This window comes from Martes martes (assembly GCF_963455335.1).
Source record: "Martes martes genome assembly, chromosome: 5".
Taxonomy (NCBI): domain Eukaryota; kingdom Metazoa; phylum Chordata; class Mammalia; order Carnivora; family Mustelidae; genus Martes; species Martes martes.
This window is the reverse complement of record NC_137892.1, coordinates 2,255,483-2,272,125: the sequence shown is the minus strand read 5'-3', so window position 1 is coordinate 2,272,125 and position 16,643 is coordinate 2,255,483. Positions and strand designations below refer to the sequence as shown.

General features: G+C 37.3%; 1 protein-coding gene across 1 annotated transcript; it reads right to left on the bottom strand.

Moving 5' to 3' along the window:
• Positions 1–13,646: 13,646 nt before the first annotated feature.
• Positions 13,647–14,591, bottom strand: LOC308343211 (olfactory receptor 2G3-like; the record flags this gene model as incomplete). Its single annotated transcript, XM_080804254.1, has 1 exon — positions 13,647–14,591. One exon carries the CDS (start codon positions 14,589–14,591, stop codon positions 13,647–13,649), a length of 945 nt encoding a protein of 314 aa, XP_080660380.1.
• Positions 14,592–16,643: the final 2,052 nt, after the last annotated feature.

Sequence of the window (16,643 nt, the reverse complement as noted above, 5' to 3'; positions counted from 1 at the left end):
AGCAGGTTCTGAGTCGCGGTCCCTGGGGACGCTGGATCTCCTGCTTGTACGCAAAACCAAGGCAGCGGTGCCTGTCTGGGTAGCTCCACACCGCCAGAGACGTTCCAAGCAGCGATCGCACACTGAGATTTTCCCGCTGCCCGGGGATAAGAGCGCCGGGCTTGCGTACACCTCTCCCAGGGGATGGTTTGGGGCGCGGCGTCTCCGGCTCTATCGGCTCTATCGGCTCTATCGCCGCGTGTGTCCGAGAACACCAGGCTGGGCGTTCGTGCACCTCTCTCAGGGGAGGGCGAGGCAGGCGCACATCTCCAGCAAGGTGCGTGTTCTGCCGTCTGGTGTGGCCCCCAGCCCCTCACGGGAGCCGGACTCCACTCATTCTCGGGCGCACTGGCAGCTCAGGGACAAAGACCAGGTTTCTCCGCCACACTCTCTCTGGCTCAGCGCCAGGGGAGACTGTCCTGGTTCTGGGGACTTAAGCCCATGTCCCTAGCCGCCCCAATTCCCACAATTTCCCCCCCGTGATCCTTTGCTCTTTTGAGTGCTTTCAACAAGACTCCAAGTTAATGCTGGTCCCCAGATGCAGGGCACTCTCGTATTGGGGTATTATTTTCCAATCGGTCGCCTCTGGTGGCTCCCTCCCCCTTTTGTTTATCTTCTGATATCAGTCCGACGTTCCCACTCCACTTTACCTGCGCACTGGCATCTTCTGCCCCCCGTAGAGATCCAGACGTATATAATTCTGATCTCAGGCTGATTTCATGGGTGATCGGAGTTCTTTGGTAGGTAATCAGCTCATTTTAGGGTACAGGTTGAAAAGGCGCCTCCTCCTACTTCCCCGCCATCTTGTCTCTGGCTCTGTGTATCATGTTTATTGATTTGCAAATGTTGAGCCACCTTGCAGCCCAGGAATAAATCTCACTCAGTCGTCATGAGTGAATTTTTAATGTATTGTTGGATTCAGTCTGTTAGTATTTTATTGAGAATTTTTGCATCCATGTTCATCAGGGAAATTGGCCTGTAGTTCTTTTTTTTTTTTTTTTTTTTTTGTGGAGTCTTTATCTGATTTTGGTATCAGGCTATTGCTGGCCTTATAGAAAGAATGTGGAAGTTCTCCTTTTTTTTTATTTTTTGGAATAATTCGAGAAGAATAGAATTAACCCTTCTTTAAAGGTTTGGTGGAATTCCCATGTGAAGCTATCTGTTCTGAGATTTTTGTTTGTTGGGGGATTTTTTGATTACTGATTCAATTTCTTTGCAGATTATTGGTTTGTTCAAGTTTTCTATTCTTTCCTGTTTTAGGTTTGATAGTTTATATGATCTTAGGAATTTACCCATTTCTTCCAGGTTGTCCAAAAGTGTTGGTATATTTTTAATTACTATGTTTTCTTATAATTGCTTGTGTTTCTGTGGTCTTTGTTGTTCTTTCTCCTCTCTCAATTGAGATTTAATTTGGGGTCCTTTCTCTTTTATTTTTTATAATTCTGGCTAGAGCTCTTCAATTTTATTAATTTTTGAAAGGACATCTCATTGATGTTTCATTGATCTGTTCTATGGTTTTTGTGGGTTTTTTTTTGTTTGCTTGTTTGCTTTTTAGTTTCTATATCATTTATTTCTCCACTAAGCTTTATTATTTCCTTCCTTCTGCTGGCTTTAGGCTCACTTGCTTTTTTTTTTCCCCTCCTTTAGATATAAGGTTAAATTGCCCCTTAGAGATTTTTCTTTCTTCTTGAGGTAGGCCTGTATTACTATATAACTCCCCCTTAGTACCACTTTTGCTATATCCTAAAGGTTTTGGCCCCAGTGTTTGTATTTTTTTTTTGTTTCCATGTATATTTTTATGCCTTTTTTTATTTCCTTGTTGACCTTTCCATTGTTTAGTAATATGTTGTTTAACCTCCATGTATTTGTGGTCTCTCCAGGTTTTCCTATTTTTGTTGTTGCTGTTTTGTTTGTTTGTTTTCTGTGATTGATTTCAAGTTTCATAGTGTTGTAGTGAAAGAAGGCATATGGTATGTTCTCAATCTTCTTGAATCTGTTGAGGCCTGTTTTGTGGCCTAATATGTGATCTATTCTGAAGAATTTCCCAAGTGCACTTAAAAAGAATGTGTATTCTGCTGTATTAAGATGAAATGCTCTGAGTATACCTGTTAAGTCCAAATGGTCTGGTGTTTCATTCAAAGGCATTGTCTCCTTATTGATTTTCTGCTTAGATGATCTATCCATTGGTGTAAATGTATTCAAGTCCTCTACTACTATTGTATTATTATTGGTTCATTTATGGTTGGCATTAATGATTTTATATGTTTGAGGGTTCCCATATTTGGTGCGTAAAAATTTAAAAATGTTATATCTTCTTGTGAAAATGTCTCTCTTATGATTATATATTGCCCTTCTCTTTTTCTTGTTACAGTCTTTGCTTTAAAGTCTAGTTTCTTTTGACATAAATATTGATACTGTGGCTTTCATTTGATAACCATATGCATGCTAAATGTTTCTTCATCCCCTCAGTTTCAATCTGTAGGTATCTTTAGGTCTAAAACGAATCTTTTGTAGGCAGCATATAGGTGAGTGTTAGTTTTTCTCCATTCTAATACCTTATGTATTTTGATTGGAGCATTTAGTCCATTTACTTTCAGAGTAATTATTGACAGGTGTTAATTTTTGCCATTTTATTACTTGTTTTGTGGTGGTTTCTGGAAAGTTCCTCTGATTCATTTTTGTCTTTGTAACTTTTGGTCTCTCTTTTCACTCCAAGAGTCCTCTTTAATATTTCTTGCAAGGCTGGTTTAATGGTCATAATCTCCTTTAGTCTTTTTAGTTTGAGAACTCTTTATCTCTACTTCTATTCTGAATTATAGCCTTGTTAGATAGAATATTCATAGCTGCATATTTCCCCCATTCAGCACCTTGAATATGTCATGCCATTCCTTTCTGGCTTGCCAAGATTCTGTCGAGAAATCTGCAGCTAGGCTTATGGGTGTTCTTTTGTAAGTTAAGGATTTATTTTGTGTTGCTACTTTTAAGATTTTTATCACTATATTTTGCACACTTAATTACAGTATGTCTTCATGTTGGCCTGCTTTTGTTAATTTTGATGGGAATTCTCTGTGCCTCCTAGATCTGGATCTCTGTTTCCTTCCCTTTGTAAGGGATATTTTCAGCTATGATTTCCTCAAATATATTTTCTCCTCTTTTTTCTCTCCATTCTTCTTCTGGAACTCTTATAATACAAATGTTATTATGTTTGATGGAGTTACTAAGTTCCCTGAGTCTATTCTTGTGTTCTATAATTATTTTTTCTCTCTTTTGTTCAGCTTTATTACTGCCATTATTTTGTCTTCTGGGCCATTAATTCATTTCTATGCTTCTTCCAGCCTGCTATTCATTGCATCGAGTGTGTTTCTAATTTTCTTTATTGCACTCTTCATCCCTGATTGATTCTTTTTTTTTAAACTCTTTTATCTCTGTAGTAAGGATCTCACTGTTGTCCTGTATCAGTTTTTGAGCCCACTGAGTATCCTTATGATTTTTTTGTTTTAAATTTTCTATTAATCATGTTACTTATATCTGTTACATTTAAATCTCTGGCCACGGCCTTATCATGTTCTCTCATTTGGAATAAACTCCTCTATCTTCACATGTTTGCCTCTGTCTCTGAAAAGTAGAATGTTTTAAAGTGTAATTACTCTTATCAACCTAATGTATAAAACAGGAACAAAATTGTTGAATTACATTATTTAATAAGCTTTATCTACAAGACATGCAGTGACTTACAGACACTAAATGGAAATGTACTCTATAACTTATGAAAAAACAATGTGTTTTAAAAATGAGATTTTATTTTATCATTTTACTTATTTTATTTTTATTTTATTATTTTTAGTGGTTTCTAATGGAAACCTCCCATTATAGCATGTACTATACCATCTTCTCTAAACTTTCTAAAAGCCAATAAGTGATTTTATTATTCTGAGTACCTTAAATGTTTGGCACATTATCTGTACCCATTTACAAAATAAAACACAAATGGTTGTAAACATTATATGGTTGCAAGCAGAAAATGTCCTTACACAAATCAAAGTTAGTTAACAGCAAATGTGAAAGTAACCTATAAAACCGAAGGGAAAATTTAACAGCAGGTCCTACTAAGCACGCAATGAAGCAGGACCCAGAAAAATACAATGCCGGTGTTCAAGGAAGAATTTGATAAAATTCAAGACATTTTCTGTCACACGGCATTCTTCGGAGACACATGCTTCCAGTTAAGAGAAAAGAATCTTTCATCCAGGTGTGGTTAGGATCCTTTGATGCGTTATGGAAAGTGAAGGGACAGAGGAGATGTTCCTCACAGAAAAATCAAGGTATAGCTACTACAGCAAATTAAAGGATATTACAGAGTATTCTCAAATTAATTCTTCGTTTTTTCCCCATCAAATTAAAAGATCAGACTCTTATACAATACTGAACTTTCACAATAGCATATGAAATCATTTTAGAAATATTATTTTTATTTATTTTTTTATCAAGTAGAGTTGGCACACAAGATGACATTACTTTCAGGTTTACAGCATAGTGATTCAACAACTCTCTATGTTAGGATATGCTTACCACAAGTGTAGCTACCATCTGTCTTCATAAAATTTTATTTTAATACCACGAACTATATTCCCTGTGCCTTTTAATCCCATAATTTATTAATTCTATACCTGGAAACATATATCTCTCATTTCTCTTCACCCATGTTGTCCACCCCTCACCCCAGAAACTGTTCGTTCTCTACATTGATGGTTCTTTTTCTGCTTTGTGTTTCTTTTTTTTTTTTCTTTAGATTCTTTCTATATAAAAGTAAAATCATTAATATTAGTCATTCTCTATCTGACTTCTTTTACTTAGCGTTATACCCTCTGTGTCTATCAATGTATTTACAGGTGGTAAAATGTCACTTTTTAATGGTTGAGTAACATTCCATTGTGTATATGCATGTATACACACACACGCACATGCATACACATACACACACCGCACACCTTCTTTATCCATTCATTTTCTATAGACATTTTGTTGCTGCTGTATTTGGCTATTATAAATAATACTGCAATAAGCATAGGGGTACATGTATCTTTTTGATTTAGTGTTTCTGTTTTCTTTAGGCAAATACCCAATAGTATAATTAATTACTGGATCACATGGTATTTCTATTTTTATTTTTTTGATGAAACTTCATACTGGTTTTTGTTTTTGTTCTACATAATGGCTGTACCAACAGTATGTAATGGTTCCTTTATCTCCACATCCTTGCCAACACTTGTTAATTTTTGTTTTTCTTGTTAATTTCTGTTTTCTAATTCTAACTATTTTGAAGATGTGTGAGGTGGTTTCTCATTGTGATTTTGATCTATATTTCCCTCATGATTAATGATGATGAGCATCTTTATACGTGTCTGTTAGACATTTTAGGAAAATGTCTACCCAGGTCTTCTGCCCATTTTTTGATCAATATTTTTTTTGTGCAAGGCATTTGCATAAATTCTTTATAGATTTTTTAATATTAATCACTTGCCAGATATAACATTTGTAAATGTCTTCTCCTACTCAGTAAGTTGTCTTCTTATTCTGTTTATAGCTTCATTTGCCATACAGAAGTTTTTAAATTTTTTTTTAATTTATTTATTTGACAAATAGAGATCACAAGTAAGGAGAGAGGCAGGCAGAGAGAGAGGAAGGGAAGCAGGCTCCCTGCTGAGCGGAGAGTCCCATGTGGGGCTTGATCCCAGGACCCTGGGGTCATGACCTGAGCCGAAGGCAGAGGCTTTAATCCACTGAGCCACCCAGGCGCCCCCAGAAGTTTTTTAATTTGATGTAGTTTGCTTTTGTTTACCTCGCATAAAGAAACATGTCTAGAAAAATGTTGCTAAGACCAATCAAAGAGCTTACTGCTTATGATATTTTCTAGAAGTTTTATGGTTCTATGTCTCACATTTATGTCCTTTATTCATTTTGAGTTTTTTTTCTATATAGTGTAAGAAAGGGTCCAATTTCATTCTTTCGCACATTGTTGTACAGTTTTCTCGGGTCCGTTTGTTGGAAACTGTCTCTATAAAGAAAGTCTTTTCTTCATTGGATATCTGTGTCTCCTTTGCCATAGTTAATTGTACCATATAGGCATAGGCTTATTTATGGGCTCTCTTCTCTTCCATTGGTCTACGTGTTTATTTCTGAACAGTACCATAATGTTTTGATTACTAAAGCTTTGTAGTATATATTGGAATCTAGGATTGTGATACTTCCTGCTTTGTTTTTCTTTCTCAAGATTGTTTTGGCTATTTAAGTTCTTTTGGGGTTTCATGCAAGTTTTAGTATTATTTGTTCTAGTTCTATGAAAAATGTTTTTGGTATTTTGATAGGAATTACATTAAATCTGTAGATGCTTTGGGTAGTATAGAAATTTTAACAATTTGGTTCTTGTAATCAATGAGCATGTCATATATTTTTATTTGTGTTATGATCAATTTCTTTCCTCAATTTTTTAAAAAATTTTATTTATTTATTTATTTATTTATTTATTTATTATTTGACACAGAGAGAGAGAGATATAAGTAGGCAGAAGGCAGACAGAAGGGGAGGAGGAAGCAGGCTCCCTGCTGAGCAGAAGGCCTGATGTAGGGCTCGATCCCAGAACCCTGAGATTATGACCTTAGCCAAAGGCAGAGGCTTAAGACACTGAGCCACACAGGCACCGCTCTTTCATCTATTTTTTTTATAGTTTTTAGATTACAGGTCTTAATCCTCATTTAAACATTTTATTTCTATTTTATTCTTTTTGGTACAACTGTAAATGGATTTTTAAAAATTTCTTTCTGCTTTTCATTACTAGTGTATAGAAATGCAACTAATTTCTATTTATTAATTTTGTATCCTACAACTTTCTTGAATTCATTTATCAATTCTGACAGGTTTTGGTGGAGTCTTTAGGGTTTTCTATATATAGTATGTTATCTACATCCTCATCAATGGGGATACCTTTCACATTTCTCTCTTCTCTAATTGCTGGGCTTAGGACTCCCAGTACTATGCTGAATAAAAGTGGTGAAAGGGGGCATCCTTGTCTTATTCCTGACCTTAGAGGAAAGTTCTCAGTCTTTCCCCATTGAAGATAATATTAGTTGGGGATTTTTCGTATATTCCCTTTCTTATGTTGAGGTATGTTCCTTGCACATCCTTGCTAACATTTTTTAAACTCTAAAACCACTCTACTGAGAGATTTTTATTGAGAAGGGACGCCTGGGTGGCTCAGTTGGTTAAGCAGCTGCCTTCGGCTCAGGTCATGATCCCAGCGTCCTGGGATCGAGTCCCACATCGGGCTCCTTGCTCGGCGGGGAGCCTGCTTCTCCCTCTGCCTCTGTCTGCCAGTGCTCACTCTCTCTCTCTCGGTCTCTCTCTCTGACAAATAAATAAATTTAAAAAAAAAAAAAAAAAAAAAAAAAAAAAAAAAAAAATTTCAAAGACACGTGAGTGGCTCAGTTAGTTGAGCATCTGATCCTTGATTTTGGCTCAGGTTACGATCTCAGGGTCAGGAGATCAAGCCCCACATTGGGCTCCATTCTCAGCAGAGTCAGTTTGAGAGATTATCTCTCCCTCTCCCTTCTTCTTTGCTCATTTCTCCACATGCTTGTTCTCACTCTCTCTCTGATAATAAATAAATAAATAAAATATTTTTAAAAAGAATGGATGTTCAATTCTGCTAAATGCTTTTCCTACATGGATTAATATAATAATGATTTTTATCCTTTATTTTGTTAATATAGTGTATCACACTGTTTGACTTGCAAATACTTAACCTGTCCTTGCATCTCCAGAATAAACCCCACTTTCCACACTAAGTAATGCTTTTAATATATTTTTAAATATGATTTGCTAATATTTTATTGAGGAATTTTCATCTATGTTCTCTAAGAATATTGTGTTGTAGTTTTCTCTCTCTTTTTTTTGTAATTAATGTCTTCTTTTATTTTTTATTATTTTAAAGATTTTATTTATTTATTTGACAGAGATCACAAGCAGGCAGAGAGGCAGGCAGAGAGAGAGAAGGGGAAGCAGACTCCCTGCTGAGCAGAGAGCCTGATACTGGGTTCCATCCCAGGACCCTGAGATCACGACCCAAGCCGAAGGCAGAGGCTTTAACACACTGAGCCACCGAGGTGCCCCTTAATGTCTTTTTTAAGAGTAATTCTGGCCTCAAAAATATTTTTGAAAGCTTCTTTCCATCTTTTATTTTTTTAACAGTTTAAGGAGAATAGGTATTAAATTTTCTTTAAATGCTTGGTAGAATTCAACTGTGAAATAATATGGTCCTAGAATTTTGCCGCTGTGAGTATTTTTATTACAAATTCAGTTTTGTTTCTAGTAATTGTTCTTTTTTATTTCCTACCGATTCAGTATTGGGCAACTATGTTTCTGGAAATTTTTCCATTTATTTTAAGTTTGTATAATTTTTTGTCCTATAATATTTCATAATATTCTCATACAATTCTTTCTTTTTCTGTGGTGTCACTTTTTACATCTCCTCTTTTTTTTTTTATTTTAATAGACATATAATGTATTTTTATCCCCAGGGGTACAGGTCTGTGAATCGTCAGGTTTACACATTTCACAGCACTCATCATAGCCCATACCCTCCCCAATGTCCATTTCCCCACCACCCTCTCCCGTCCCCCCTCCCCCCCGCAACCCTCAGTCTGTTTCTTGAGATTGAGTCTTTTATGGTTTGTCTCCCTCCCAATCCCATCTTTTCATTTTTTCTTTTCCTACCTCCCCTCAACCCCCCCCCGCATTGCATCTCCACTTCCTCATATCAAAGAGATCATATGATAGTTGTCTTTCTCCAATTGACTTATTTCGCTAAGCATGATACCCTCTAGTTCCATCCACGTCATCGCAAATGGCAAGATTTCATGTCTTTTGATGGCTGCATAGTATTCCATTGTGTATATATACCACTTCTTCTTTATCCATTCATCTGTTGATGGACATCTAGGTTCTTTCCACAGTTTGGCTATTGTGGACATTGCTGCTATAAGCATTCGGGTGCACGTGCCCCTTCGGAGTACCACGTTTGTATCTTTAGGATATATACCCAGTAGTGCAATTGCTGGGTCATAGGGTAGCTCTATTTTCAGTTTTTTGAGGAACCTCCACACTGTTTTCCAGAGTGGTTGCACCAGCTTGCATTCCCACCAACAGTGTAGGAGGGTTCCCCTCTCTCCGCATCCTCGCCAGCATCTGTCATTTCTTGACTTGTTAATTTTAGTCATTCTGACTGGTGTGAGGTGGTATCTCATTGTGGTTTTGATTTGTATTTCCCTGATGCCGAGTGATGTGGAGCATTTTTTTCATGTGTCTGTTGGCCATCTGGATGTCTTCTTTGCAGAAATGTCTGTTCATGTCCTCTGCCCATTTCTTGATTGGATTATTTGTTCTTTGGGTATTGAGTTTGCTAAACTCTTTATAGATTTTGGATACTAGCCCTTTATCTGATATGTCATTTGCAAATATCTTCTCCCATTCTGTCAGTTGCCTTTTGGTTTTGTGAACTGTTTCCTTTGCTGTGCAAAAGCTTTTGATCTGATGAAATCCCAATAGTTCATTTTTGCCCTTGCTTCTGTTGCCTTTGGCGATGTTCCTAGGAAGAAGTTGCTGCAGTTGAGGTCAAAGAGGTTGCTGCCTGCGTTCTCCTCAAGGATTTTGATGGATTCCTTTCTCACATTGAGGACCTTCATCCATTTTGAGTCTATTTTCGTGTGTGGTGTAAGGAAATAATCCAATTTCATTTTTCTGCATGTGGCTGTCCAATTTTCCCAGCACCATTTGTTGAAGAGACTGTCTTTTTTCCATTGGATATACTTTCCTGCTTTGTCAAAGATTAGTTGACCATAGAGTTGAGGGTCTATTTCTGGGCTCTCTATTCTGTTCCATTGGTCTATATGTCTGTTTTTGTGCCAGTACCACACTGTCTTGATGATGACAGCTTTGTAATAGAGCTTGAAGTCTGGAATTGTGATGCCACCGACTTTGGCTTTCTTTTTCAATATTCCTTTGGCTATTCGAGGTCTTTTCTGGTTCCATATAAATTTTAGGATTATTTGTTCTATTTCTTTTAAAAAAATGGATGGGATTTCGATAGGGATTGCATTAAACGTGTAGATTGCTTTAGGTAGAATAGACATTTTCACAAAATTTGTTCTTCCAATCCATGAGCTTGGAATATTTTTCCATTTCTTTGTGTCTTCCTCAATTTCTTTCATGAGTACTTTATAGTTTTCTAAGTATAGATTCTTTGCCTCTTTGGTTAGATTTATTCCTAGGTACCTTTTGGTTTTGGGTGTGATTGTAAATGGGACTGACTCCTCAATTTCTCTTTCTTCTGTCTTGTTGTTAGTGTAAAGAAATGCGACTGATTTCTGTGCATTGACTTTATATCCTGACACTTTACTGAATTCCTGTATAAGTTCTAGCAGTTTTGGAGTGGAGTCTTTTGGGTTTTCCACATATAGTATCATATCATCTGCAAAGAGTGATAGTTTGGCTTCTTCTTTGCCAATTTGGATGCCTTTAATTTCTTTTTGTTGTCTGATTGCTGAGGCTAGGACTTCTAGTACTATGTTGAACAGCAGTGGTGATAACGGACATCCCTGCCATGTTCCTGACCTTAGCAGAAAAGCTTTCAGTTTGTCTCCATTGAGAATGATATTTGCGGTGGGTTTTTCATAGGTGGCTTTGATAATATTGAGGTATGTGCCTTCTATCCCTACACTTTGAAGAGTTTTAATCAGGAAGGAATGCTGCACTTTGTCAAATGCTTTTTCAACATCTATTGAGAGTATCATATGGTTCTTACTCTTTCTTTTATTAATGTATTGTATCACATTGATGGATTTGCAGATGTTGAACCAACCTTGCAGCCCTGGAATAAATCCCACTTGGTCGTGGTGAATAATCCTTTTAATGTACTGTTGGATCCTATTGGCCAGTATTTTGGTGAGAATTTTCGCATCTGTGTTCATCAAAGATATTGGTCTGTAATTCTCTTTTTTGGTGGGATCCTTGTCTGGTTTTGGGATCAAGGTGATGCTGGCCTCATAGAATGAGTTTGGAAGTTTTCCTTCCATTTCTATTTTTTGGAACAGTTTCGGGAGAATAGGAATTAATTCTTCTTTAAATGTTTGGTAGAATTCCCCTGGGAAGCCGTCTGGTCCTGGACTTTTGTTGGCTTGGAGATTTTTGATGACTGTTTCAATCTCCTTACTGGTTATGGGTCTGTTCAGGTTATCTATTTCTTCCTGGTTCAGTTGTGGTAGTTTATACATCTCTAGAAATGTATCCATTTCTTCCAGATTGTCAAATTTGTTGGCGTAGAGTTGCTCATAGTATGTTCTTATAATTGTTTGTATTTCTTTGGTGTTGGTTGTGATCTCTCCTCTTTCATTCATGATTTTATTTATTTGTGTCCTTTCTCTTTTCTTTTTGATAAGTCTGGCCAGGGGCTGATCAATCTTATTAATTCTTTCAAAGAACCAGCTCCTAGTTTTGTTGATTTGTTCTATTGTTTTTTTAGTTTCTATTTCATTGATTTCTGCTCTGATCTTTATGATTTCTCTTCTCCTGCTGGGTTTAGGTTTTCTTTGTTGTTCTCTCTCTCCGGCTCCTTTAGATGTAGGGTTAGGTTGTGTATTTGAGACCTTTCTTGTTTCTTGAGAAAGGCTTGTACCGCTATATATTTTCCTCTCAGGACTGCCTTTGTTGTGTCCCACAGATTTTGAACTGTTGTGTTTTCATTATCATTTGTTTCCATGAATTTTTTCAATTCTTCTTTAATTTCCTGGTTGACCCATTCATTTTTTAGAAGGACGCTGTTTAGTCTCCATGTATTTGCGTTCTTTCCAAATTTCCTCTTGTGATTGAGTTCTAGCTTCAGAGCATTGTGGTCTGAAAATATGCAGGGAATGATCTCAATCTTTTGGTACTGATTGAGACCTGATTTATGACCCAGGATGTGGTCTATTCTGGAGAATGTTCCATGTGCACTAGAGAAGAATGTATATTCAGTTGCTTTGGGATGGAATGTTCTGAATATATCTGTGATGTCCATCTGGTCCAGTGTGTCATTTAAGGCCTTTATTTCCTTATTGATCTTTTGCTCAGATGTTCTGTCCATTTCATTGAGGGGAGTGTTAAAGTCCCCTGCTACTATTGTATTACTGTCAATGTATTTATTTGATTTTGTTATTAATTGTTGTATATAGTTGGCAGCTCCCATGTTAGGGGCATAGATATTTAAGATTGTTAGGTCTTCTTGTTGGACAGACCCTTTGAGTATGATATAGTGTCCTTCCTCATCTCTTCTTATAGTCTTTGGCTTAAAATCTAATTGATCTGATATAAGGATTGCCACCCCAGCTTTCTTCTGATGTCCATTAGCATGATGTGAGTTTAGCAAGGATGTGAGTTTAGGGTCTTCCTACCTTACCATCTTACATCAGGCCTTTTCCCAGTAGGCACTTCTATTTTGCAGTTACAGTGAAAATAAAAATACTATAAAAATAAAAATTACTGGGACACCTGGGTGGCTCAGTGGGTTAAGCCACTGCCTTCAGCTCGGGTCATGATCCCAGGGTCCTGGGATAGAGCCCCACGTTGGGCTTTCTGCTCAGCAGGGTGCCTGCTTTCCTTCCTCTCTCTGCCTGCCTCTCTGCCTACTTGTGATGTCTGTCTGTCAAATAAATAAATAAAATCTTTAAAAAAATAAAATAAATAAAAAAATAAAAATTACTACATGTATTTTAGAATCTGAATATTCACATTTAACTGAGTATTCACTGAATATTCACATTAAACTGAGAAAATATCAATAAAACGAGTGACTGTGAAAACTGCCAATTTTTTTATGTTCTATTTACAAACAATGTCAAGAATAATGTCACCTAGTGATAAGGCACAGCTTCTTATTTCTGAAATGAAATCTAGCCTGGAAATGGGAATAAGGTAGCATCTTTTGGGGTAAAACAAAAAAGAAAAAATAATATGCTTAGTATATTTTGTTTCTCTTAGTCTTTTTTGGTAGTTGTTTATAAATGAAAATATGGAAAAGAACAGTTATTATGATATCCTTGTTTTTAATAAATTGATAGTATGAGAATATGTTTTTCTGACTTGGTAGGTGAAGTACATATATAAAGTGCTTATTTTCCAACATGACGCTTTAATGAAGAGACATTATAAAGTAAATTTAAGGTGTTAAAACACTAAATAATTCATCAACATGAAAACAACAACAAAAAGTAAATTGCAACCCAGACAATTGGTTAATATGTAATTATTTACTTTTATTGACTCCCTTAGAATAAATGTCTGAAATAAAATATAAACTTTGTGTTGAGGGCTACAATCTACACAAAACTCTCTTCCCCATGGCTCAAGCTCTGAATTTAAATAAGCATATATTTTGTTTAGTTACCCATAGAAGAGGAAAATCTCCCTTGTTTAAGTAAATGTAGGTTTAACTGGCTTGAAATTGGGAAATATGGTAATGTGGTTTGGCTAAATAGAAGCTGGGTGACTGACTACATGTCTTGGAAACACTTCCTTGAACCTCATGTTTGTAGGGAGCACATTTTTTTTGACAGAAGTCTTTTCAGAGCTACTTTCATGTCCTTGTTCCTTAAAGTGTAGATAATAGGATTTAACGTTGGGGTCACCATGGTATAGAAGAGGGAGATAAACTTGCCTTGGTCCTGAGTATAGCTGTCACTTGGTTGCAGGTACATGTAGATTATGGTGCCATAGAAAATAATTACCACTGTAAGGTGGGAGGAGCAAGTGCTGAAGGCTTTGTGCCTTGCTTCGAGGGACTTTATCCTCAGCACAGCTTGACTAATGAAGCCATAGGAGATAAGAATGAGTGCTGGGGGGATTAGAAGAAACAGGACACTAACCACAAAAAGCACCAACTCATTGACAGTGGTGTCCACACAAGCCAATTTGAGAAGAGCTGGTACTTCACAAATAAAATGATCAAGTCTATGGTTGCCACAAAGAGGCAATTGTAAGGTAAAAGTAGCATGGATCAGGGAATTAGCCAAACCACTGAGCCAGGAGATGGATGCTAGCTGTTGGCATAGCCGTGGGTTCATAATAGTCACATAGTGAAGGGGCTTGCAAACAGCAATGTAGCGATCCAAAGCCATTACAGCCAGAAGGATACACTCAGTGGAGCCCAGTGCTAGAGAAATATAGAGTTGTACCACACAACCACCATAAGTGATAGTCTTCTCTGGACCTCGCAGGTTAACTAGGGTCTGAGGTGCGAGGCTAGTGGTGAAGCAGAGGTCCAGCAGGGAGAGGTTGCTGAGGAAAAAGTACATAGGGGTGTGAAGAAGGGGATCCAAGTATGAGATAACGATGATGGCAAAGTTCCCCACAAGCGTCAGGAGGTAGAAAAAAAGGACAAATACAAAGAGTGCAGCCTCCAGGTGAGGGTGGTCTGAGAAGCCTAGAAGGATGAAACCCATCAGGAAACTGTCATTGGCCCTTTCCATTTCTACGGAGGGAACTGCTTCTGCTAAGAGGGAAATGAGAACAGGTACATGTGAAACGATTTATCATAGAATCACAATGTACAAGTTGAAGGGGTGAAGGAAACTAACTTGTGCAACTTAATTTTTTACCCTCAATCTGTAGTTGATTCAGAATATCGATCAAGTCCAATGACTCTCCGAAACTTTTGAGTGTTTTCAACTTTGGAGTTGTCTGGATACTAATTGCTAAAACCAATCAAGTGTAAATTTGTACATATATCAAAAAACATGAGATCATTTCTACTGAAATTAACTATCTCTCAAAATAAAGAAGCAAGTGTCATCTCCATGGTTTTTAACTGTCAACAAAAATATGCATGCAAAATACAATATTCAGTTCTTAACATAGGGAGAAATGGGGATGGGAAATCTCTCCTCATCTTTCCTCTTTATAACACATTCTTACACAGTCCTCTGTGTACACTATATCAACAGAGAAAAGTAAGATACTCATGGTTTTAAAACTTTATCTAGGTATTATAAAATAAAGTTGAATAATTAAATATTTAATAATTTTTATTTTAAATTAAATTTTTGGTTTTGTGGCTGCCATCATGTGCCATGCCCAGCTACCAGGTGCACAGCTGTCACTATGCATTCCATGCAGCTGCCACACCATACTCAGCTGGTACATCATTTCCAACCTCCATGCTGCCACCAGGATGTGGTAAGCCATGTGCTCCCAGCCAACATCGCACACCAGACCCAGCTATGGCCAGCCATTCTGACATGCACACCCAGCCTCATATCACCAGCCATCCTAGCAAGGTGTCACTGCAGTGCTTCAGGGGACCTGGGATATGACTAGAGGTCCATCATGAACTGCTGCACTTCCAAGATTCCCAGTGAGCACAACCCTTCAAGCTAGCTTGCCTTTGTCCCACTAACACCACAGAGAGTAAGGATAGCCCACAAATGGCAGAGAGGAAGTGCAGACAATTGCACTGTAAGGGAAAGTGACTCAGACAAAACAGCAGGGGATAAGCAACACACAAAGAAGACTCTCCTGAAATGTCAGGTTCTAGGGAACAGCAGACACTGTGTTGAGGGCACTCCAGGACCTCTTCTGCATAAAGTCACTACTTTCAAGAAGAGAAGACACAGCTGACTTTCTTAACACAGAGAAACAGACACACAGAGACAGAAAAATGAGAAGACACAGGAATTTATCCAAAATGAAAGAACAGAACAAGGCCACAGCCAGTGATCTGAGTGAAACAGATACAGGTAACATATCTGACAGAGAATTTAAAGCAGTGATCATAAAGACACCACTGGACTTGAGAAAAGTGGAAGACATGAGGGAAGCCCTTACCACAGAGATAAGGAATAATGTTGCAGAGATAAAGGTTCAATTAACAAAATGAAAACATACTTGATAGAATGAAGAGTAGGCTGGAAGAAGCAGAGGAATGAGTTAGCAATCTAGAAAACAGAATAATGGAAAGTAATTAAACTGAATAAAAGAGAAGAAAAGAATTATGCAAAATGAGAATAGATTTAGGGAACTCATTGAGTCTATCAAACATAACATTCATACCAAAGGAGTGTCAGGAGAAGAAGAAGAGAGAAAAAGAGCAGAAAATGTATTTGAAGACATAATAGCTGAAAACTTTCCATGTCTGGGGAAGGACACAGATATTGAGATTCAGGGGGAACAGAGAAACCCATCCTATGCAACAAAACCAGAGACACATGAAGATATGTTGTAATTAAATTGGCAAAATACATAAGAAAAATTTAAAGCAGCAGGAAAAAAAGAGTCATTAACTTGCAATGGAAGCCCATTGGCTAGCATGAGATTTTCAACATAAATTTGGCAAGCCAGAAGGGAGTAGTATGCTATATTCAAAGGGCTGGATGGGAAAATCTGTAGCCCAAAACACTCTATCTAGCGAGGTTATCATTTAGAATAGAAGGAAAGATAGTTTTCCAGACAAACAAAAACTAAAGGCGTTTGTGACCACTAAACCAACCTTACGAGAAATATTAAAGTGGATTATTTGAGTGAAA